The sequence below is a fragment of the Gobius niger genome (genome assembly GCF_951799975.1).
Source record: "Gobius niger genome assembly, chromosome: 13".
NCBI lineage: Eukaryota > Metazoa > Chordata > Actinopteri > Gobiiformes > Gobiidae > Gobius > Gobius niger.
Window position 1 is genome coordinate 29,880,649 of NC_136864.1, and position 26,206 is coordinate 29,906,854.

Sequence of the window (26,206 nt, forward strand, 5' to 3'; positions counted from 1 at the left end):
AACATGCCTGAAGTGGCATCCTTTTTAGTAATCAGCCGACACTTCGATAGGCATGTGACAATACATCGATATCGAGCTATATCGTGATATTTAGCGGCACGGTACAATGCGATACTTCTAATGCCGAGGACAGTAGAGGGCAGCACTCGGACCAAACACTGTCACACCACTAAATGATTTAGAATCATAAACACTATACAGGAACCTTTTGGAAACAGGACTGTGGTTTATCGTATATTTAAAGTAACAGGCTACCGTTTTCCATACTGAGATATGTTCTTACCTGAGCTTAGACAAGTTAATACATACCTGTCTGGTCTTTGTGTGTTCCCGTGGAAGAGCATGGTCACTTCTAACTTAACTCCGTTTGGAGCTATTGGAATATACTGGGAGAGCCTAAATGCTAACAACATCTGTGGTCGTTTTGCATGACTGAGGGCACGCACAAAGACCAGACAGGTACGCATCAACTTGTCTAAGGCAATACTGCCTTTGCGATGCCCAATCCCGTCAGACCTTGGAAGCTAAGCAGGGAACGGCCTGGTCGGTACTTGGATGGGAGACCGTTTAGTAACACCAGGAAGCCTAGCGAATGTAGCGAGTGAGTCCAGAAAAGCGCTATATAAAACCGATGCATTATTATTATTATTAAGCTCAGGTAAGAACATATCTCTGTATGGAAAAACGGTGGTCTGTTCCTTTAAATGTAAAAGAAGTGATATATACGATATATCAATTATTGAAGTATCATGAGGTCATTGTTATCGTGAACCATCGAATCGTGAGGTTTGCACCCCACACTCCGATATATACGTCACACAGTGTTTTAAGTTGCGTCCACGTTCTACAATGTGACGATGTCAGGTGCCAATACAACTCTAAGAGAAAAAGTTAGTTTTTGAAAGAAGCCTGATCATTATTAGTCAGGGATTAGGGCTCCAATCTTGCCATATACCAGTTTTGTACACCTTTATGAGACAATAATTTAACCTTAGTTTATATGTGCTGAGAGTGAAGACGCTGAACATTGCTTCAGTTTTTGTTTCATGTGGATAGGTCCAGGAATAAAAGAGATATAAACCAAGCCAAAAACATCAACTGCATTTTAAGATATCATCATACCTAAGGATATTTGTTCGACAGATGCATTATTTTAAACTGTAATCCCCAAAACACCCAGGCTAAGGAATTAAAGTAGTTGGACAGGCCTGAGTAAAGCGTGATATCGGACCTTTAACGGTTTAGAAAGCAAAGATAGTATTGACAGCAATAAATGACACATGATTAGTATTTCGATCGAAATGTCCCACCAAAAGGAGGCGGTGTCTTCTTCAGTTACACCTGGAAAGTCTAAAGCACTTATGTGACTGCTTAAATGCGCGACGCTGGCCTCCAAGTTGTTACAAAAGCATCATTTTCGGACCGCGGCGGAGGAGCTGGCCTCTAAAGTGCCTTTGGTTGTGTGAAAACATGAGAACAGTTCGGCCCGGAATGGTACGGCCCTCCATCGGTGACGTCAGGGTCATGTGATCTCAGACTGCTGCTCATTTGTATTTCCTGGACTTACGAACTTCTGAACTCGCTCTCACTGTGCCATGGGAGGAGAACGCAAAACGACAACGGGCTCCTCTGACAAAACGGAGTGGCAAAGGTTTTCAAAAGGAGGTTCTTGCTTTGAGGTGAGGACGTTCCGCCTCTCATCCTGCAGCCTTTGTCAATTTGGAAATGGTACCGATCAGAAATGAGTGTTCTATTGAGCGGAAACGATAAATACCTCGAAAAAACGCGTCTTTACTGTGAGCGGCTTCTGACTCATTGTAGAGATGTTCGCATATCGGCGACTGGACTGGGCTGATTTGGACTGAGGATGTTTCGCTTGTATCTTCAGAAGCTTCTTCTCGCCCTTGACCTCTGAGTTGTGTCGGACATTTTCACATGAAGAGCGAGAAGAAGCTTCCTCTCAGACAGAAGCGAAATGTCCTGCTTTCTGTTAGGGTTAGGGTTGGGGTTAGGGTTAGGTTTGGGGTTAGGGTTAGGTTTAGGGTTGGGGTTAGGGTTAGGGTTGGGGTTAGGGTTAGGGTTAGGTTTGGGGTTAAGGTTAGGGTTGGGGTTAGGGTTGGGGTTAGGGTTAGGGTTAGGTTTGGGGTTAGGGTTAGGGTAAGGGTTAGGGTTAGGGACGTCTTTGGAGGGTCCGCCAAACAAAGTACATGGTCAGGTTTGTTTTGCCCCCCCAGTCACGGGAATGTGCTTGCCTTCGCTCTGTACCTTTTCATCGGGCAGTTAGGGTTAGGGTTAGGTTAGGGTTAGGAGATTCTGAGACTTTGCCCACAGCCAGTCATTTTACGGTTTTAGTACTACGCTTTTTAACCATCCAATCACAGATGCAAATTTGTCACACCGTCACTCAAAGACTTTTAAATCCCTCGGCTATCTTTCAGAAAAACTGTAGAACTCCTCTCACATGTAAATAAAATTGTTTAGTAGGTTGCCTGTGTGTTTGGCAGGAGATGGTAATCGTCAGGGCAATACTAGCACTAGAGCGAGATCATCGATACATTCTCTCTCTCTCGGACCATGGACAGTGTTTCGCTCACAGTTTGTTAGTTTGTAGTTTGTCCTGCCAAGAGCTTGATAAAGATGCGCAAGGCTGTGAGTGATGTTAATGTAAGGTAGGGGACAGGGAAGACCGCGCCCCATCCGACCCCCCATTTTTCCTAAGCAACACCCTCAGGCGACCAGCAAAAGCACTTTATTTTAAGCAACTCTATTGTTGCTCCAGGCAGAACAGGCCAGGCCCTTATTGTTTTCGTACACAGGTGAGCTGCTATCTTGGACGATAAACAACAAAAAACTACTAACCAATCACGTCCTTGCGAAGTCGAGTACCAGACTGCCAAGACTTGCCAAGAATTAGAAAAGCGTATCGTCTGGCTGGCCAGGCTAGTCAACAAGGCACACTGTCCGTTTACAGATGAGACTATTTTTCACAGTTTAGTTGCTTAGCTTGTCTTGTCAAATAGCAACATATATATAACCTGGTATGTCCAGCAGTTTGGTTTTAAAGAAGGGTTCTCTTGTCCGTGGTTAAAAATCTGACCTCGCTGTCCTCATAGGAGTCTCCTGTGACTTTAAGATGGAGTGGTCAACTTTTCTTATCACTGCAACTTCTGTATTGACAAAGCTTCTTGGATGAGAGACCGAGTCCAGACAAATGCTTTTTGTGAAAACCTTTACTGCTCTGAAACACACCTGGAAGACTGAGAGCTTGCACGGACTCTTCTGACTCAACGACCGTCGGTACTAACAAAACAAATGGGTGGAAAAGTTTTCTCAAAGCATTTCTTTTCATATAATCGTGGATTTTCTATGCCTTGCTTTAAAAATGTGCTTTTTGTCTATTATAAACCAGTGTGATCTTTGAAATTTGACGACATCACAAACACAGCCAGCGGACTTGAACTTAAAGTCAAGCACTTGAACATGTGTGGAAGCTGGTTTGAAGTGTCTACATGCTCTGTGTGGGACATGCCGTGTATAGACTACATGTATAGACCGGGCTGTGTACATAGAGCGCTTACGTCAGTATTAAACAGGGCTTAGTCATTGTCCAACGATGTGCAGTTATCAAGTTTTATTATTATTATCGTGCAATGTACAAAGGGGGGATTTTGTTTGCTAACTGCTATTTTTACTGAAAGGAGGGATGTGGGGATGTCTAATAGTGTAAAGTATCCCCCAGTGTCACATATACATGGTACAGTATCCTTTGGTCATTGGTCAGTCAGGTCTAAAGGTGTGATGCGGAGACGACTGGCCAATGCCCAAACTCAAATGTATTTAGTTTTACTTAGAGACGACTAAAACGACCAAATGTGTTTTGGTGAGTAATATGGATATTACTATTTACATTACGTATTTTATTTCAGATGAAGCGTTTTAACAAATATTATGAACCAAGTTGAATACAGATGGATTCTCTTGTAAGTGCCAAAAGTTACATACTAACTTGTTTGCATGGGAAGTATTATTTTGATATTAATGTTTCATTTAGAATTCCCCTGATCACGTGGGGTTTCTTTCTCCATGTGACGTTAGTGAATCTTGAGCCTACATAGATATGTTCCACTGTGTAGTACAGGAGCTGCCATAGTGCTGTGTTTACATGCTCATGCCATAGTGCCATAGAGAGGCTGAGGGCCGGAGCGGCTGAAAGCACAAGGACAGAAGCACAGTTTGTATCCAACATGTCCATGAGAACCACACACACACATCATTCTACATTTCTACATATCCATATATGTGTGTCCATGGGCATGGCTCTGAATGTGACTGGTGCACTGCCGATGAACTGAGAGGATTTATATGTCATTGATAATAACAGTGTTATTACTGGCTTTTATAGTACTATATATGGCTGATTGTATCAGATTTATTTATCAATGTATGGAGTCTGTGCAATGTTTTCTAGTGATGAGAATGGACCGTTTTATAAGCAGCTCTTTTGGGAAAAGGCTGACATTTTTTATTTGTAGTTCTGTTGAATTTGATGCAGATGGAAATGGTGTAAATTAAGTTAAGTTAAGTTAAATAACTTAATGACATAGTGTCTATCAGTATCTTTTACAGCAGTTGAATGGTGTAAAGATATATCACCTTTTGACGGCAGAACTAGATCCTTATTGTACTTTTGTTGATGGTATCCAGCAGTACCTCCATAACCACAATAAAATGAATCACGTCAAAAGATATAAAAACATATCTCCCGATATATTGTTAATGTTTGACTATCAGAGGTTTGAGAAGCTACACTAAGTATTTAGCTTTAGCTTTAGCTTTAGCGTGCATTTTAGTTTGAATTAATGGCCGCACACAGTGAAGGAAGGTTGTTGTATCTTCGCCCCACTCAACGACAAACAGCAACAAAAAATACTAACCAAATGGACAACAATAACACTCATCACATTCCACTCTATACGTCTCTGCACTTCAACAAATACTTTAACGCCGACTGGATGTGGACGAAAACCTTTGGGCACCTATTATCTGTTGACTCTCATTTCTTTTAGCGATGTCCCTCTGACGGGGTCGCTGTCTCTACTCAGATTTCATTGATGACTGAGAGCTCTGTTTTATCTTCAAACAGCAGGCTATGTTTCAGATTGTGAAGCACAGAGGTGGGCATAGTGGTTAAAGTATCTATCTTGCAAACAGCTGTTGTGAGTACTAGTAAATCAAAGTTAACCAGCTGTCAGTGTCATGACTTCACCATTTTGTTGCTTTTTATTTTGTAAACTTATACAAGTGTCTCATGAGCTCCTATCGTCCTCAACTCTAAAGCAGTCTTACACAAACAGATGGTTATTATCACGGAGCATGAGGCTAGCTGCGTCTGACCACTTCCTGTCCCTTTGATTCTTATCTCGGTGATCGCAGTTGGGTCAATATTTAAAAAGTTTGTGGTGGAAACATGTTGCTCATGAATAATCACAGACTACGTGTGGAAAACGTGATGTAGGGTGTAAACATTTCACCATTTCATGTTTTTATGAAGGGAGGTGTGTTTGCGCCGAAGCTTGCGACTAATGCTAACTTGAAGCATAACATATAACATATATAACATACCATGGAAGTAAAAAGGAGAAGTGGCGTTGTGTGCGGGCAGTTGGCAAGTGGGGGGAAAACCGTGATTACTTTTCAGAGTGCGTTAGCCTGTTCAATGTATTTTTCCTATAGCCGTTAGCATTAGCTATCAAACATCGCAAATTATTATGAACGATTCAGTTGCTTTCAGCTGTCGTCAATCCATCAAACACATGGAAGTGAGGTCAAAGTGTCCTCTGAGCATATTCAGTCAAGTTTGTGCTTTTTGTGGTCAGATGCTTATCCAAGTGGCCGCTGAACATCATCTAATAAGATGTTAAAGGGACTATACGGAGTTTAAAAATGTTAAAATGAAGTATTTTCCTCTCTCTACATGTTCCACCCACAACAGCCTCTAAAATCCTGCACTGTCACTCAGAAAGGTGTTAATTCGGGTCCGAAGTGCCGTCGTGCATAAGCTTAATATAGAATATGCAGTTACGCGTAAGACCTGAGGTGGCAGTAGAGAGTATGAACCAACTTGCATCTAGTCTCTTTAAAGAAAAGGAAAATTATATAAAGGCCATGAAAGGCCTCATCATGCTTTAGTATTGCACCTGGCTTCCCTGTTTATTTGGATGGGGATAGAACGCTCAATTTAAATAGGTCCAGGAGCTTTTGGCTAACAAACTGTACGCATTTATAGGAACAGGCTGGGATAGCTAAAGGTGTTTGTATGATTTATATGCAGCATAGTTCAAGTTAAAATAGAAACATAATCCGAACTAATCTGCTTAAGAAAGACAAGACATGACCTGACCTAGCATACATTTTGTCTATTTATTATTTGAAATGTAAATGACAGATGCCATATATTAGCACATGCTATTTTTTGACATTTAGTTTTGAATTACGCTAATAATATAACAAATGCTACTTTTATGCTCATACTCTCAGTAATTTCACAGTATTTACGGCAAATATTTTTCTATACTTACTTACTTTACCCACCTCTGATGCTGCTGCATGTGTGAATCAAAGAGCTGTTGAAGTTTGATCAATTCCACCCAAATAATCCCTTTCTTTTGAATAGACTCCTCTCTGTAAAGCAAATTTCCTGTCGTGTCCTTCTCGTAAGACATCTGGGTTTGGTTTATGTTGTAGATGCTCTTTGTAAAGTCAAATACAATTGTTTTTTTATTTTTTATTTATTGGCATGGCAGTAAAACACTGATTATTTCCTTATGCTACTGTTATCAAATGGAAACAATCGATTTATTTGTGTTGCTTTGAAAACGAGCGGAAATTATTTCTCTGTATTTTTAACGTTCACAATTTTGTAGAAAATGATGACTAGATTGTCGGGGAATTTGTCAAAGAACTGTCCCATGATCACTGTAATGAATTTGAAATAAGCCATTGTTTTACATTGTTCTAATGGATATTCTTGAAAGTCAAAAATATTAAAATCCATACTATAAACGCTGTGGACTTACATTTTATATGGTGTTCATCTCATTAAAACAACCAAATCTTTGCTCTCAGTAAGGTGTTGCAGTGATTAGCGCTCATTTCTCATAACAAGGAGGTCCTGGGACATTAAACGGTCACTCTCTCCATGTGTCTATGACCAAACCTTGTGCCATCAGCAGAATGAAAGCCACGGTGGGCCTTTGCTGATGTGAAGCGACGGCTCTCACTGCGAGGCGTAATAGTAGGAATTAAGTTCTATAAATATCCTGCTCGCATCTGGAACAACAGGCGAGGCGTTTCCTTAGCACTGGAAACAACGTGCATGGCCGTATGTATTGTGTTTCTCAAACTGAGGTACATGTTCTGTCTGTTGGTTTAGATTCATCTGATCCTTTCACTGATGCTTCAGTAATGCATTTACACGTGTTTTACACACAGTACATGTTAATTCAACCTGGATAGACTCAAACAGACGAAAGCGGTGATTAGGAAGATTTATTGACATGTATATTAGTTTTGGCGATCAGACCCCGGCGGTAGACATCGATGTATGAAAGTCAGTATGGATGAACAGCTTGTAGTTAGGGATGTCTTCCCCCGGAGCCTGGACACTGGTGGTGGTATGGAAGACCCGTGAAGCCGCAGCAGTTAGAAGCCGTGGATGGAAGAGGCGGAGATGGGGTGGAGGCGGGTCGCAGCGCAGCTGGGAAGCGAACGAACCATGATTGCTGGGGCTTAAAAGCGGGACCGAGGGCGATGATTGGCTGCTATGGAGGTGCGGCTCTTACGCTGATGGCTGAGGTGGAGGTGTGGCCCTCTCGGAAGCGATCATTGGCTGGAGGTATGTGTTGCTGAAAATCGTCTCCCAGGTTGAATTAACGCCTATGCTTCATTAGTCAAATTTAGGATGATTTTATATTTAGACCTGCTGCTATTTATTATTGGGTGTGAAAAGAACCACAAATATAGTATATTATGGTATGGTGTGGTGTGGTGTGGTGTGGTGTGGTGTGGTGTGGTGTGGTGTGGTGTGGTATGGTATGGTATGGTATGGTATGGTGTGGTGTGGTGTAGTGTAGTAGGCTATGGAAAGGTATTGCAGGGTAGGCTATGGTATGGTAGGCTATAGTATAGTGTGGAATGGTATAGTGTAATATAGTATAGGGTACGGTACAGTATTGCATAGTATAGGGTACGGTACAGTATATTATAGTATAGTATAGGGTACGACATAGTAAAGTACAGTATACGGTATAATATATTATAGGATAGTATAGGGTACGGTATAGTAAAGTACAGTATACGGTACAGTATAGCATAGTATAGGGTTTAGTACAGGGTACGGTATAATATAGGGTACGACATAGTATAGGGCAGTGGTTCTCAACCTGGGGGTCAGGACCCCCAGGGGGGTCGCGACACAAATTTGGGGGGTCGCCAGATCATTTAGATAAAATAGCCATATTTACATTAGCATATAATCTAGCATTTTATTGTAGCATGTGTGTGCTATTTTACCAGAGTGCCATTATTTGTTCGTTGTTTGATGACTTTCATTTTATTTATTTTTCTTTGTTTTTTAAGAATTATGTAGGCTAATGTTTCTATTTCTCATGGTATGACCCGAGCGGGGGTCACGAACCCCTTTAACTGTTATAATGGGGGTCGCGGCTCCAAAAGGTTGAGAACCACTGGTATAGGGTATAGCATAGTGTAGAATAGGGTAGAGTATAGTATAGTATGGTATGGTACGGTACGGTACAGTATAGTATAGGGTACGGTACAGTATAGTGTAGTATAGTATAGTATAGTATGGTACGGTACAGTATAGTATAGTATAGTATAGTATAGTATAGTATAGTATAGTATAGTATAGTATAGTATAGTAGGTGAAAAAGAATGAGGTAATAACAAAAACTCAAAAACATGAAGTCCATATGCCGGTTAGTTGTAATTTTGACCCTGTTGAATAAAAAACACGACCCACTTCTGAACACTGACAGTTGAGAACAGCTGATGTTTTTGTCGACTTTTGGATAAGTTGTAGAAATACTGTAGTCTTAGCTTAGCCTTATAGCGGCGCTTTGTGTTTGGCTGAAATGTAAATCCTAAACTGTAAGTGCACCTTTTTACAACTGACTCAATGTCACAAATCCATCATTAATATGAACAATGAGATCGAAAAGTTTGTAAAAAAGAGCACATTTCTATCTGTCCTTTTCTGATTTGATTTGCTGGTTTGTTAGTTTCCGTGGCGATAAGACATGGATTCATGGGTAATGTAGTCCGCACACGAGGAGGGTGTGCTGAGCCTTTATATGATTATTTCTAGAGGTTCACACAGTGAGAGTTTCTGTTTACAGTTACTGCTGCAGATGAGATGGGAAGTTGCCATGGAAACCACACAGTCGACCGTGATGAAGAGACCGCAGCGGATAGAGTAAAAGTGCATAATGTTTTTATATGTCAGTTTAGTCATGATAAGGTTTAGGATAAATCACTCTCTGGCACCTCCATGTGGTCAGCTTTGAAGAAGGAAAAGGAATGAAAGCAAAGTCAGTTTATTACACCAAGTACAGCAGACCTCTGGAACACCTGAAGCGAGCAAATTTCCTCCAGTCTGGCTTTACCCAAATCTGAAAGCTTGAAAAAAAAGCATCAACATAACTGCAAAAACGAGGATGAAAACGCAACAAAAATGTGGCATGAAAAGTAATAAAAACTTAACATAAGCAACAAAAATTAGATGAAAAGCATAAAAAGTGACAAAAACGTGCCAGAAAAAAAGCAAAAAACAAGAAAAATGTGACCAAAAAAGTGACAAAGACGTGCCGAAAACTTGACAAAAAAAATGACGTCTAGAACCAGAAAACAGAACAATATTGCTGTTTCTTTTTTAAACTGTTTCTTTTATATTTGTGTTTTGTCTCTAAAGATTTTATCAGCTCCTGCTTTTGATACTTTGATTTTTTGGATCTCAGTATGAACCTTTACCTTTGTACCACACTGGTATGGTTTAACGGCCCCAGCCTTATCTCTTACAGCAGTGTTTTTCTTTGTCTTGCATATATTTTGAGTTTTTTATTTATACTTGAGCACCCTCTTCCTCGAGGATCCTGCCAATATTATTACAAAGTGACCAACTAAACCAGGGGTTTCCAAACTTTTTGTCTCCGAGGGCCAAAATGAGAAAGTGCCAGTGTGTCGCAGGCCAAACACGGCAATGTCTGCAAATAATAAAAGTGACTTTATTTTATTTTCCGGTATACATTTGTATTTAATTCTATCTATGCAAATAACATGCAAATGTTAAAACAAATGTTAACTGTGGCAAAAGCCTTGTTTTGGTAGAACAAAATAAACAATTGTAGCATTATAATGCAAAATGTAAGATAAGAGAAGATAAGATAAGATAAGATAAGATAAACCTTTATTGATATCACAAAGGAGAAATTCACTTGTTACAGTCGGCGTTACTTCACGGTCTTATTGTACAGTCTGACAGCAGTGGGGATGAAGGCTTTGCGGTAGCGCTCCGTCCAAACAACAACACCTGTATCTGCAGCACCTACAGTGACTTTACCTCATTTATTTGGTAACTCAAAGACAATGCCACATTAGATCATTTTGAAAGTGTCAGTTCAGCAAACATTCTTTTATAAGTCAATTTTTAACATGACCTTTGTAGATGTCAGCAACCTTTGCAATAAAAGTTGGAAAACTGGGAAAGTTGATCCTACAACGCTTTATGAGAAACACCAAGACACCACAACAGTGTTTCCTTAACTTTGCTAAAGGAGTGAAACAGCGCCCCCAATTTGACGCTGGTGGCCAAAAAGAGTACTGCATCCATATTTACCATTGAGAATGAATGGGAGAGTTAGGCTGCCTGCGTCCGAAACCAAATTATAGCCTCTACGTACTAAGACTAGCAACTAATCCTGAACCTTGTGTGGAGGCTCATTTGGATTTTTTTTCTCCTTGAACAGCTGTTTCATAAATTGGCACAGTGCCTTATGGGATGGCACATGGCTCCTAATCACCGATTAGTTAGCACCAGAGGTCCCTATGCTAAAGTAGCTATGATAGTTAGCATTGAGGCTACTTTTCCTAACTCCTTCCTAGCTGACAGACCAATTCGGAGGCTTCTTGACATGGTGGACTCTGACACACATCCGGTTTGGCGTAAGAGCTCTTACCAATTTACTGGTTTCGGACGGGGCCTTTGTATTAAGCACGCACCCAGAGCCGGTGCTGGCCCTTCTGGGGCCCTAAGCAAAAATCCACATGGGGGGCCCTACAGTACACGTGCCAAAGAGCAAATCCATTTATTGTCAAAAACGGTTCCACTGTGCATTAGTGCAGGGCAGAAGTGGAAAATAATGACCTCAATTCAGGCCCTGCCCCTCTGTGTGAGAACCACTAACCACCTAGCTACTGTGAGACTGGGATTTAGGACTACTACTTGTCTATTTCCCAACTTTTTAAAATGGTAAATGGCAAATGGTCACATTCTCTCATCTCTGGTCCCTGACCCACAGTTTGGGAACCGCTGATTTAAAACTAACACCTGCACCTGACGGTTATTTCTGTCTGACCACTGAGAATTAGTCTGTGCGTAGCCCAATTCGTTTAAGACTGTGAACATTCAGAGAACCAGAGTTACTGTAAGTAACTGCGTGCATGAGAACCGTGTGGATTCAAGTCATCTTTGAGACAAAATAGGCCTGTAACAACGCCTTGATTAATCAGTGAAACAACACCGGAGTTTAACTGAGATGCAGGGCCCTTACGGCTGCGGGGGCCCTATGCAACTTGCATGGTTTGCCTATGGGAAAAACCGGCTCTGCACACACCGCACAAAAGTTGGCAGGCCAATAGAATTGTTTCAGTGGGCCAAATTTGCCCGTGGGCCCCACTTTGGGCACCACTGAACTAAAATAAGATTATTCAGTGTTTAGTTGTGTTCAAAGGAAGCTAAATTACTCATTAAAATAATCATTAAAACTAACTCTCCTAAATTCCACTCAGTTTCACCTCATTTTATTAATCTGAAATCATCCAAGCACCCCCTAAGAAACACTGTACTCAAGGCACAAGATCATTTCAAGACATAAAAGAGAAAGATACTGACCCGATACAAACTGTTAATGGAAAATGTCTGCATCTATAATAATATATACAATAATATACTGAGGGACTAGTGTTTCATGAATCATCGAGAGAGAGAAAAAAACACACACCAGGATTTTGTTTTTTGTCCCAAACTTTATTGGCAGCTCCACAACAAACTGCTCATTACAGTCCATTATTGTCATCACTTGAAATAATTTACTCCCATTGTTTCGTCGACGAACCCTCTGCGGAACAGGGCTGGGGCCCGAGATCGGGGCGCAATGAACCCCACCAAAAAATCAAAACAAAACATCTCCGCCGCAGCCTTCTGTTCCCTTCAAGTCTCGAAATCAAATCTTCCCGTAGCTGTCCGTAAAACACAGCTCGTGGTTAAGCACAAATCAGGAAAAAAAAAAAAAAAAACAAGCGTAATTCCCTATTCCCTCCCCCAAAAGTCCTTTTTTTTTTTTTTTTCATTTAAAAACGTTTAAAAATCTAGAAGTTCTCTCTTGGTAAAGGTCTTCAAAGTTAAAAAGGTGGTACAGTTCACATTGACGTACGAAGAGACGAAAAATAAAAAGAAGGACCGTCACAGAGAAAAACACAAGCTACGGAAAGTGGAATGAGTTCATCCCGTAGAACACGCTGGTATTAGGATCAAAAGCCATGTTTCCGCTAAGACGACACAAGAGTTTTGGTAAAAAAACAAAAACAAAGAGAAGTTGCTTGGTTGGAATTTGCCGTAGAAAACACTTAAGTATTCAAAGTAAGCGCAAAATCGGGTCCATGTGGATGTTTTTTCACAGCAGATTGTCCTGTAGAAGCAGAAACAACACGGCACTTCCGCTAGCGTTAGCATATGTAGCATGAAGCTAACGCTAGAAACATTGTTAGCATGTTTTTTGGCTAACTTCGTTTACCAATCCCAGCCAAAACCGTTAGTACAGAACCTAACGGAAACATGGCTCCTGTGAAAACACACGATAACAAACACCAAAGAAAGTATTTTCAGTTTCAAACGTGAAGCAGTTTCGAGAACAGCAGTCGTGGGTTTTTTTTTTACTCATTTGTGCAGGATCGAAAAGCGGAATGTGTCCGATATTAAGATTATACAAAGACATTTACAGTCTGCTCCTTCAAAAGTTAACATTACAAAAAGCCGGCGCGAGGGCTTTTATTTGGAAAAGGGTGTGAGGGCGTCGACTACCCGCTACCCCGCTACCACGCTACCACGCTAATAACGCTCATACATGAAAAACAAAGCCGTGATTCGGAGACGGGAGGAATTACTACAAAAAAAACGAGATCTGGGCGTTTCAAACCGGTTGTGACGATGATTCTTTAGAGTTGACCAAATCCAAAAGGTTAAGGAAACCGACTGACAAGATTTTATATTGCTACTCCTACTCCTAAAAACCGTTGACGTTCATGATTTAAAGCATATTAGGCCATCTTTTTCCGTCTACTCTATTTGTTACATTCATTCTACTCAAAGCTTGAGGCGAATTAAAGTGCATATGACAGGTTTGAGTGTTTTTCTAATTCAAAAGCTGCAATATTTATGTAAAAAAAAAAGAAAAAAGAGTGGGATATGCTTATGGTCCTTATGTACAGCATGGTTGCATGGCGACAGTTAGAGGCATTTTATGTCACATGCTTCGCCTTTGTCCAATACAGAAATGAAAAAAAATGACTGTCAAATGCACTTTAAGGGAGAGAGAAAAAGTGATTAAACATGAACATAAAACAATATGAAGGAAAAAGATGGCATAATATATATTGAATTCAATGTAATTACGTTCATTATATTTGATCAAAAATCATGAGGTCAACAAGTAATTAAAGTACAGGGAAATAATGAAAAACCTGATCCAGACACATTTAGCGTAGGCTGTATCATTCATATTGCTAAATACATCACGCACAATTAAAAACACATTCGGCCATTTTGAACGGCGGCCGACAAACCTACTCCTGCCTCAGCGCCGAGAGGAGAAACTTCAGAGTGTGAGTGGTTGTACTAACTGAGAATGTCTAAAAAAACAAACAAACATCTATTTTGTCGTAAAATGATAAAAAGCCACCTCCGTTTGTTTCCCACATTAAAATTCACAGTCCCTTGTTGTAAGTATTTGACAGTATTATTAGTTCCTCAAAAGAGAGAGAGGCAAAAAAAAAACAAAAAAAAACAAGTTGACAAAAATGGAGGAGGATGAAGAAGCTACCGACGCACTCAGATTAGCATTCACGCTAACGGCTAACACACATCGCACGCCGAGTGGTACATGGTTATTTGCATAGAGGCTAGGCATTTACAAAAACAAAAAAAAAGATTCAAAGGGGTTGGATTGTTTTTGTTAACATACAGAAAAAAAGAAAAAAAAAGTACAAAATGGCTAGCGAAGCCAAATTTTCGAATCGCATTAGCCACAAATCCCCCCCCCCCCCCCAAAAATCGACAATTTTTTGTCACGTGGTTTAGTCACGTGACCTTAGGCTGAAATAAAATGAAAAGAAAAATTAGTGTTTCGGAAATATGTGGTGTGTGTTTTTTTTTTTAGCTTAGCTTAGCTTAGTTATGTTTGAGTGAAATACGGTTGCGTTAGTGGTTATAGAAAAACTCGGAGGGGGGGGGGGGGGGGGGGGGGGGGGGGGGGGGTCTAAGAAAGTCTTAGTCTAAGAAAAAAAAAGGTAAAGAAAAGGTGAATTAAATTATTAGGAAATAAGTTTAAAAACGAGTTTAAAAGGAGGCGCTGTTGTTCATCCGTTCATCGTCGCTCACTCGTTCATTCACACAGACGGGGGAGGAGGAGGGATGGAGGAGGGATGGGTGGTGATGGAGGAGGAGGGGAGTGATGGAGGAGGAGGGATGGGTGGTGATGGAGGAGGAGGGGAGTGATGGAGGAGGAGGAGGAGGAGGAGGGATGGGTGGTGATGGAGGAGGAAGAGGAGGAGGGTGTGAGGTCAGTGTCAGTCCTCGAGGTGGAGACCACGTCGACCTCCGCAGCTTCTACGTTTCTGCACGAGACAAAGACGACAGCATCACCAGATGTTTCAAACACAAGCTCTGCTCCAGAGAAATACTTAAAGCGACAGTCTGTAAGTTTCAATGCTTCACAAATGTAGCAGACAGTGTATAATTGACCGCCTGGGCCTGCCATTTGAAGCAACGTAAGCAACATTAACCTCTTAATCCCCGGCTGAGCCGAGAGCATTTTCTCCAGTTTGGCTTTACCCAAATCTAAAAGCTTCTCGACTGGAGCTTACAGCCTTATAGACCAGTGTGACGCCTCATTTGAAAGCTAAGACCTACAAAATGGATCTCACATCTTTCATCACGTTGTCGTTGTATTTCTGTTGATTTTTTGTTGCCTTTTCATCACTTTTTTGTCACCTGTTGTTGTCGCTCTTTTCATTCTCATTACGTCTTTTTTTTGTCGCTATTTTGACGTTTTTCTTTTTTTTTTCTTCAAGAAGCTTTGGCCGATGTCGAACTGGAGAAAACGAGCTCGGTTAAAAGGAACAGGCCACCGTTTTTCCACACTGAGATATGTTCTTACCTGAGCTTAGACGAGTTGACGCGTACCTATCTGGTCTTTGTGCGTGCCCTCAGTCACGCAAAACGACCAAAGATGTTGTAATCATTCGGCCTCTCCCAGTATATCCCTATAGCTCCAAACGGGTTGAAGTTGGAAGCGACCACGCTCTACCACGGTCACGCACAAAGACCAGACAGGTATGCATCAACTCGTCTAAGCTCAGGTAAGAACATATCTCAGTATGGAAAAGCGGTGGCCTGTTCCTTTAAGGTGGGGGTTAAGAGGTTAAATAGATGGCTACAACAACAAGAAAATCCTCTTAGATAAAAAAAAAAAGAAAAAAGGATGCACCTGTGTAAATGCTGATGCGCCATCTTCTCTAAAGAACTATTTCACTTGCGGCTAATTCTGTTCCCGTTGTGAACAGATACCCCCCGAAGACATCCCAACTGTACGCATTAGCACTTTGCGTCCATACATGTGTCGTCAAAAGAATCGCCCGCTCTATCAGTTACTGTTGCAACACGGCCTTATCTCTATCTCTGGTACATATGGAAACACCATCGGCGCAGCTGTCACTTCCCACATGTGAAGGTCTGGGCATGTGTGCGCAGGCCTGCAGACAGATAGTGTGTACTGTACAGAGCAAAGTGCGGAAGCTATCAGCTGCACGTGGAGCAGACACATGCCTCCTCATGTCCCTCTGCAAACACTGGCATCTGGCTTTACAGTATGGCGTCATGTATGGGAAAACGGCCATTGGAACCGAATGTCACAATATTGGGGAGATGCCCTGGTAATCTCAGATCCATTGCCCAATAATTCCCAATTAATAATACTGCTACTTCGTTTACCTGTGGGCTCGTCCTCGCTCTGTTCCTGCGTCTCGGTGAACTCTGCTTCTGAAACACAAGCACACTTCAGAGGTGAGAGAAGCAACGGAAAAAGGCCGTGATCGGATCGTCCTTAAATCAGACGGTGGAAAGGTTTTTAAGCCCCTCCCCTTTTAATAATGAAATAAAAACAAAGGAGAAACTATGAGTGTTTCAGCAGCCTTTGCATAATACCCCACCTAAAAGCTAGAACGCGCCGCCTATACCTTAGGCCCTATACCAAAAAAAGAATTTCATGAATTTTCTTTTAAAACTAATACGTTTCATCATCTTTCCCCAAGGTTTAGCTTAGCTTTAGAGCAGTTTGCTGCGTGTGGAGGTCTCACCTGTCGCCGTCTCCTCTTCCTGTTCCTCTATGGCCTCCTCCTCAGCTTCTTCTGTAAGAGCCTGTTCTTCTTCCAGCGCTTGCTCTAGTTCTTCTTCCAGCGCTTGCTCTAATACTTCTTCTTCTACTGCTGCTTCTTCTACTACTTCTTCAAATGCTTCTTCTACTGCTTCTTCTACTGCTTCCTCTGGCGCCATTTCTTCTTCTGCTGCTACCTCCTCTGATGCGGTTTCTTCTTCTACTGCTGCTGCTTCCTCTGGAGCTGTTTCTACTTCTGCTGCTGCTTCCTCTGGCACCGTTTCTTCTTCTGCTGCCTCCTCTGTAGTTTCTTCAACTACTGCTGCTGCCTCCTCTGGCACGGTTTCTTCTTCTACTGCCTCCTCTGCAGCTACATATTCAGCCGCTTCCTCCGGTTCCTCCTCAGCTGGAGCATATTCTTCTGCTACAACTTCTGCTTCAGCTGCTGCTTCCTCCACCAGCTCCTCAACAGGTTCTTCTGCAGGCGCCTCTTCCGGTTCCTCCACTGCCTCTTCGAAACTTTCAGCTTCCTCCTCCTCAGCTACAGCTTCCTCCTCCACCGCTTCTTCTTCCACGGCTGGTGCCTCCTCCTCCACGGCTGGTGCCTCCTCCTCCTCAGCGGCAGCCTCCTCCAGGGCAGCCTCCTCCAGGGCAGCCTCCACCTGTCGGGTCAGTTCCTCTCCAACCTCGTCCACCACGGGCTCTTCTTCAGCAGCTTCTGCTGGTGCCTCCTCAGCTGCCGGCTCGTCCGCAGCCATTTCCTCCTCTACTGGAGCCACCTGGAATTGCAACAGATGTTAGAGATTAAACCGGGTGGGTTCAATAAACTGCACATTTAAATTGCAATTTGAATAGTCGCAACTGGCAATCTGAAAACATTTTTGAGTAAGTAAAATGACCAATGTATAATACAAAAAGGACTCGCCCCCTGGACCTGGACTTCTCTCCTAGACGTGTTTAAAATGTGCTTAAAAACTCCACTTTAAAGTAGGGATGCACCGATCCAATACTGGTATCGGACATCGGAGCTGATACCCAAAAAAAGATGATATCAGGTTTTGGATACAAATATCCGATACCAGTTTTGGCTCTCACCACTTTAAAAACACAGATTTCACCGACTCCAAGTGAACATGGACCTGCTGTATGTCATTGTGAAGCTCAGAACCTGGAGAATTGAAACGAGTTCAATCGCAAACGCTTTCTTAATCGCTGGCTAGCAACAGTATGCTAAAGCTAATGACAACTAATCAAGGCTGGGACAGAAACTATAATTGAATCACCTTAAGTTGCCTAATAATAAAATTGGTCACTGCTGGGGCAGCCAAGTGTTTGTGTTTAAGTTTATGAAATGTTGTTAATAACTGATAGTGTAGCGTTGTGTAATGTTTTTCCATTAGAGTTTATTAATAAATAATAATTGCAAGCATCTTGTTATCAATTATAAATGAGACTATATTGACCTCACAATGGCAAAAAGAGGACCAAGTTTTTCACTCAGAGAAAGACACTTTTAAGGAAGTCTCTAGTCACTATCGGTTAATATCGGATATCGGCAGTAGTAATTACGATGACTTTAATTCAGTAGGTGGGAGGAGAGAGAACTGCTTTGGCCCCTATCTGTCCCCTTTCTCCCCAGGAAAGATGCTTTCAAAAGGAATGGGAAATCCAATTCTCATTTCTCAACAGAACAAAAAATACAAAGAAACATATTGATACTTGCATTTATTTGATAATCTAAAACCGTCATGCAGGTGTGTGTTTGTTGGGCTTTAGAACCTAAAAGCTCCATGATTTAGAAAAACTAAAGTTACATGATATAGTTTTATATCCTATAACCCTTGAAGACCTCAGTCTATGGTTTTAGCTGCTGCAAACAGTTTCCAGCCGATGATCAAAGGAACACGAACATTACATGAAGACTTCGACTGCAATGAAACAGCCGAGTCAGATTTGTGCGTTCACAAACTCTGGCCGTGTTTTCATAAACGCAACGTGCAAACTATTTAAAGATCCTACTGTTTGAATAAGTTAAAAATGTAGTTGTATATAACACCGGCAGAGGGCGCTCTTCCTCCTGTGACCAGAGCAGCAGAGCAAAAAAAGAAAAAACTCAGTAAATCTTTAGCCTTCTGTAAACACGCTCATCAACGCGGGGAAGAGAGTCCGACCACAGACGTTGGATACAAACAACATAGATGTAGGTAAAACGCTGGTGTAATGAGATAAGGACACACCTCCTCCACTGGCTCCTCCTCCTCCTCTGCTGCTGGAAGCTCCTCCTCCAGGACCTCTGGCTCCTCCTCAAACACCTGCAGCGCGACAACATGGGACAGTCAGGTTTAGCATGTTCGAAGGCGCTATACAAATACATTTGACTATTGGGACAATCAATATTTGGACAGTTCTTTATATTTGGACAGTTCTTTATATTTGGACAGTTCTTTTCTAAGTGCATTGTTTTGTGTCCCACACAAACCTCCTCAGGTTCAGCCTCGGGTTCGGGTTCGGGTTCAGGCTCAGGCTCTGCCACTGGCTCTGGTTCTGCTTCAGGCTCTGGCTCTGCAAAAACAAATGGCATTGACACCCAGCCGTACATTTGACTACAGCATCAATATCTCTACGACAAGGGAAATCTCCTGAACTGCAGTCACCTTTTCAATGTTTTGTGCACGGCAGCGTTTGTCCAGCAGGGGGAGATATAACTAAACTTTAGAGCATTTTTTTCTCAGGACCCCATTCTACATCAGCAACCCAAACATACAATTCCAAACCTACAAACGTTTCAGTTTCTCCTTAAGCTGCTTCAAGGTTTTTGTCATCCTTTATTTCCTACTGTGCTTTTAGAGACCACACAATAAATCATCAGACTCCAGTTTTTAGGAATCTACTTTCAGCTCATGATAAAGAGGCACATTTCTCCACATTTAAGACTAGGCTATGGTCAGGTCAGATGGGTAGAGCATTTGATGTCGCCTGTATTACAGTGTTCTGATATGTAAATGACAATGCTGGTGTCCCCCCCCCCCCCCAGTCTCTCTTCCCTCTGAGGAGTGGCCGCAGTCTTCAGTCTCTCAGATATTACCACTGATGCCTTTTCTCTTCATTCAGAAGAAAAAATATTTCCTGAATTCTTAGTTTCATGACTTTACACCCATGAAAAGTACATGATCCCTGATATCATAAGGCTGGTGTCCTGACCCCCCTGACCCCCCTGTTGTTACCTAGAGGAGCAGTCGTGTCCTCTGCTTCCGCCGCCTCGATCACCTCCTCCACAACGACGGGCTCGGGTTCTATCACCTCTGAGGACACATTTCAAAACACACGTTTGAGTGGAAATCAGCCCCCTTAACTCCCACCTTAACCAAGTGCTTTGCCCAAATCTAAAAGGTTACAGCCCATAGGCCAGAGTAATGCCTAATTTGAAAGAAAAGACCTACAAAACTCATCTAAATTTGTCACATTTTTGTTACTTTTTAATCAGTTTTTTGTCAATTTTCTGTTACTCTTCTGTGACTTTTTTTGTTTTGCTGCATTTTTGTCACTTTTTCATCGTTTGTTAGTTGCATTTTCATCACACATTTTCACCGCCCCTTTTGCTACATTTTCCTCCTCATTTTCGTTTAATTTTTGTTGTTTTTTTTGACACTTTTTCAAGAAACTTTTAGATTTGGGTAAAGCCAAGCTGGAGAAAATGGGCTCTCGGTTCAGTGAGGGGTTAATGTCCAACGCCGTCCTCTCTTCATTCATCGTGGCACATTTTGTTTACATGACACACATTTCGAAGGTTAGAATGGGTCAATAAGACCAGGCGTGGGGCAAGTGTGTTTTGTTTGTTTTGTTTTGGGCCCAAATCCTCTTTTCTGAAACACGTGCTTGGTCAATGTTGAGCCGAGTTGCGCGTGAGCAAACACGGGAGAAAGACCGTAAATACGGAGTAGCATTTGAAGCCCTTTTAAACACCACAGCAGTGACAGCAGATGCAGAATGATAACTCCATAGCTGTCAATAACACATGCTACTTTAGTCCTGTTGGCGTCTACAGGCCTTTCCAGTTCTATTGCATTCATTTGAAAGGCTGAGTTGCACTCGGAGCACATGGCTACTTGATATGTGTAGGATGTCGTTCGGCGCTCCCGATTGTGGCTGTTTGACTCGATTCTGACAGAGTCTGACTTGGGTTTTTCTCGTTGCAGACCCTCCTCAGTAACAGGATTCATAAGCTGCTGTGAACTTTAGCACTAGCTGCTTTAGCATTAGCGAATGCATCGTGATGAAATCAAGGTTATGACTGCACTACAGAGCTGCTATGGCCTTACATCATGACCCAATATGATAAATTAAGATACTTTTTGACTTCAGTGAAGGTTCTTGAGTCATCTTCCATACTCTGTAGTGGAAGTTTCGTCAGCGGACAAAAGTTTAAGCTCAGCCCGCAGACTAGATAAAGCCCACATCGAGGAGATCAGCTTAGCTCAGAACCCTCCCCTGTATTAATGGCTACTCTCACCTGTGGGTAAACATCTTTGTAGTTATTAATCTTTGTAGTTCTAAGTCCTAACAACCTAACTCAAACCTAAGTTTCAGCCTGAACGGCCCTAATCTCTTCTGATCACTACTAATTACCTGCCTTTTGATCTGTCCTGGGCTGAGTTTCAGCCTCATTAGCATTAGCATTAGCATGAGCATGACAGAGCCCCCCAGGCCTGGAGCGAAGGAGATTTCTACAGTTCTGGCTCATTTACAATAATGTTTGACTGACATTTATGCCGACCTGCAGCCTTTCTCCCTGCAGCTCGCCTCAACTGTGACCTAGCACGTATTTCGGAAAAGAGGAACTCAAGTACCACTTTTTGTCCAGAAGATAAACTGTATGCAGAGGTGCGGGATTTGCCCTTGTGCCAAAAGGTGCCTACCCCTTCATAACAATTATTCTTCTGTCCACTTCCAATTACACACTCGGACGTGTCTCGCCCCAGGGACCAGCGGGAGCCGGGATCCGAGCCGCCACTTGGACCCATCTTAGGTCCATTTCAGATTTAAGCGTATAATGATCCAGTCTGTGCTTACCTTCTTGTGCCGCTTGTTCAAGTACAGCCTCCACCGGGGCAGCCTCTCTCGACTGGACCACCACCGCCTTCTCCTTCAGCCCTATAGGGGTCACGGACGCTTTAACACTCACAGCACACCACTGGAACCGTGCGCTTTCAGATTTCAGAAGCCGTTTTTGGCACATACGAGCCACGTTTATAGCATGACACTCACACATCGTTCAAAGGCTCGTGGGTTTCTTCTGCAGACTGACACTAATAAACCTTTGTCGTGTAAATAAAGTGGATTCGGACAAAAACAAATAGACACAACATTTTCCCCCACAAGAGATTTTAATGACGTAGCATTTCTGTAAACTTGAAAATCAGTGAAGAATCTCCAGCCTCTTGACATCACACCACTGCAAGGCTTTATGAAAGACTAAACGTGAATACAATCACAGGAAAAAGGCTTAAAGCCACACTGCGGACATTTCCACTCAGTGAAGAGAACAAACTACCATCACGGGTGTTTTTATTGGTGGAAAACGCCTCATACGGCCCAAAGTAGCATTGTTTTGCTACAGTTTGGTTCATTTTCACAATACAAAATTTTCTACAATGTGGCTTTAACCGTTTAAGTCAAAATTAGGGCTGGGTACCATTAAACCATACAAAAAAACAAAACAAAAAAAGATTTCCTTGACTTTTCAAAAAAAAATCTTCTTCTTATTCAATTTCTCCCAGTTTTCCCCCATTTTTCCCAAAAAAATTCTTTCCTATTTTGACATTGGAGATATCCCGATGATCTTCCACACTATCATTCTGTTTTCTGGTTCTAGACGACAAATATTGTAGTATATTAAAAAAAAGTATTGTTCAGGTATCGGCATCGTAAAGCAAGTATCGTGACAGTACCCAGCCCTAGTCAAAATTAAGAAATCGTCATCCTCTGCTTCAGTCGGTAGTCAAAAAAACGCTCATGTCTATATAACATTGAAGCACCAGATGGCAGATAAATAAACCGTTTTTCTACGTCAAGATCGAGGTGAACACAGAGGCGTTTCAAGGCGAATGTTTCCACTAAGGCCAACATTTGGTAAGATATGTCCCCCTTTTAAAAATAAGAAATACAGTCCTTTAAAGGCCCTATACCTGAGGTTTTGTTCAAGTGGTGGAACAAGTGTGATAAGTCTTCCTTTAGTATGTTGTAAACTCCGACATTTGAGGCATTTGTATCAATTTCATGAACTTGTAAACTGGTTTTGTAGGATTTCTGTTGAAAGTGACCCTTGCAGTCTTCAAATGTGCCCATAAACTCGTCCCTGTTAAGAACTGGGATGCTACAAATGTTCGGAGAGTTAGGAATGAGTTCGGACCACGACTAACATTTTAAATTAGCGGCTTCCTCTTTTATTGTTTGTAATTTAAAAAAAAAAAAGAGGTATAGGGCCTTTAACCTGACAAGTCAAGTTCTTTTATTATGGAAGAAAAAACACTTTGACCAATTTGTGTCTAACTATAGAAGATCAAAGTTCTCCTTTCTTTAGCCCTCAGGTGTTTGTCGGCTCTTCCGGACCCCTTCATCCCACCAGCACCTTTGGACAAACACTCTGGTGACCCGTGCAGCAGTGGTCACGTCATGACACATCAGGCAAATGTGATACCTGACCTTTAAGTTTGATCTGAAACGTGTAGCGGATCTTTAGCTTTTCTCCGCTTTGTTTTTCCTGGGCCTGTCCCTCGCCTTCCCCTGCGCTCTCCTCTCCGCCTTAGCCCTCCCCTCCGCCGCGGACGTCTGGTTGCCCTCCTCCTCCCGCTCCTCCTCCTTCCTCCTCCTCCTCCTCTCCACCTCGACCTCCTCCGTCGCCCGCGCCATCTCCTCCCTCTCCATCCTCTCCTCCTCCTGCCTCAGCCGCTCGGCCACCCTCTCCCTCACGCGGGCCGACATGTTGGCCCGGCCCTGCTCCAGCGCCCGGGCCTCGTCCTCCTCCTCGGCCAGTATCTGCCGCACCTCCGCCAGGGCCATGCGGGCCAGTTTCTTGGCCTCCACGCGCTCCCGGATGACGGCCAGCTGCTGTTTCAGGGCCTCCCGGAGCCGGAGGTGAGAGTCTTTGGATCGGGGGTTGTCTGAGTGGAGGAGGATAAGACACCGGTGGGTTTTTCAAAGTCGGACTCGGGTGAGGAACGGGCATGCGGAGCAACCCGGAGGCATCGGGCACAACAAAGCAGCGATGTTGCGGTTAAAGGAGGTTTAAAGGTGGCACAGCAATGACAATGCTATATTTGGGTTGCCTTTACAAACTGGGATGTTAAAAATGTGTTTGGACTGTCAACAACAAGTCAACATGTACACACTTTCTTACAAGTCCTAAATCAAGCTGTAATCAGGCTTTTACAAGTAGTTCACACAACTTAGTAGGGATGCACCGATCCAATACTGGTATCGGATATTGGAGCCGATAAAAAATACGATATCGGATATTGGCTAAAACACAACATTCACCGACTAACTCTAAGTGACTATGGACATGCTGTTTGTCATCTGGAAGCTAAGAACCTGGAGAATTCAATCACAGAGTCAGTTTTAAGCTCCGCAAATGTGCTTTGATCACCACGCAAAATGCTGCGACTAGCAACAGCATGCTAAAGCTAGCGGCAGCATGCTAATGCTAACGAAAACTAATCAAGGCTGGGTCAGAAACTAAGAAATACCTAAAGTAGCCCAATAAAATAAACTAACCGTAAGTGTTTGTATTTCGATTTATAAAACACTGTAAAAGAATAAGTGATCTAACACTTTTGAATGCACAAGTTCTAATGATTGGATTATTATTTGTCCAGTGATCCATGTTAAATGTTTTCCATTGCTTTATTAATAGATAGAATTGATAATTGATCTGTTCTTTTCAATCAGAGAAAGAGACACTTTTAATAAAGTATCTAGGTATCGCTGAATATCGGATATCAGCAGATACTCAAACCCCAGTATCGGTATCGGAAGCAAAAAAAAGCTGGATCGGTGTATCTCTGCAACTTGGTGTGTGCTATAAATCAAAAATATGTGTATTTTCGGTTTACGACATACTAGGACCTGGAAACTCAAAGTGTGGGGCTCATTCTGACTATACTCACTTCCCAGTCCTATACCAGAGCACGTGTCTTTATTCCATTTATTTATCAGCAGTTTTTTTGTGGTTGACCTGAAAGCCCCGCAGAGTCACAGCTGGATGTTATGTAATGAAAAATAATATTTCCCCATTGGACTAAATGAAATAAACCACAGATTTTTGGCAGCCGGCCTGGAATCTGATCAACAACACATCTACGGAGACGACAAGTGGAGACAAGGGCTTCCATGTTGCCTCGATCCCCTTCTTTAATTACTTGCTTTATTGAAATGGCTTAGTACAATATCACAATAGTATGGTTATCGCAATATTCAAGGACAAGGGATGGGAATCAAGTAGAACTACAAGTAGAATCAGTTTTCTTTGAGCAATCCATCAGAATGGTTTGTTCCCTTCATTAACGATTCTTCTCTTCATATTCTAAACCTGCAGGCCGGATCCACGCCTGTCGCCACTGTTATTATGATTATTGTGAGAGAAAATATTGTAATTTTACGACTATTCAAGATCATCGACGAAAAAAAAAATAGTTTTAGCTTTTCAAATACTTTTTAAAACTATATGTAGCAGGAGTGCTGCCCCGTGAGGTCGAGGTGGGCGGTACAACGGGGTTCTACAACATGGTAGACTGTGTAGTCTGCGTGAGTTTGTGGAGGATGAATTTCAATTGTTTCAACATATAGTGATTTAAGAATTGCTTTGTTCACAAAGATTCAATGTAAAAATCCTGATTTGTTTTGGCTCTGGGACAGTGACAGGCTGCGCTGGCTATTTAAAAATGACATTTTTGTCAAATTTTGTTAAAAAAGCATGGACACTGAGGCAAAGAACTTTACATCCTGAGAGATAGTAACAGTATATATTTATCTGTGTTTACTGGTATTGGCTCTCTTCCTTTTTATTGTTGATAGTGTCATAGAAGCCTAGCCTGGCATCCAGACTAATCTCCGATGTTTATTAATTAATAAACAGGAGACTAGTCTGGCGACCCTGTCGTAGAAAAGCTACTGCTTGAGGCGGGACTAATGTGGGACGACCGAAGCGCAGCAGCCAATGAGAACATAGCGGATGTGACGACAGAAACAGCGACAAGAAAGTTGTC

General features: G+C 42.2%; 1 protein-coding gene and 1 long non-coding RNA gene across 2 annotated transcripts in view; both read right to left on the reverse strand.

Moving 5' to 3' along the window:
- Positions 1-15,052: 15,052 nt before the first annotated feature.
- On the reverse strand, positions 15,053-17,403 carry LOC306973282. Its single transcript, XR_013793554.1, has 4 exons — positions 17,198-17,403; positions 16,927-17,032; positions 16,562-16,609; positions 15,053-15,186 (listed from the first exon to the last, which is right to left on the reverse strand). It is a non-coding gene; the product is annotated as an uncharacterized lncRNA (long non-coding RNA).
- A 100-nt stretch (positions 17,404-17,503) lies between these two features.
- The window catches only part of asph (aspartate beta-hydroxylase), a gene marked incomplete at its 3' end in the record, with an annotated part of 41,542 nt that continues 32,839 nt past the window's right edge, over positions 17,504-26,206 (reverse strand). Inside the window, exons 5-9 of the mRNA XM_079569525.1 lie at positions 22,014-22,094; positions 20,168-20,245; positions 19,423-19,505; positions 19,181-19,255; positions 17,504-17,722 (exon numbers count right to left, since the gene is read on the reverse strand). Coding sequence (XP_079425651.1) covers positions 17,504-17,722; positions 19,181-19,255; positions 19,423-19,505; positions 20,168-20,245; positions 22,014-22,094 — 536 coding nt within the window. The remainder of the gene's footprint in view (positions 17,723-19,180; positions 19,256-19,422; positions 19,506-20,167; positions 20,246-22,013; positions 22,095-26,206) is intronic.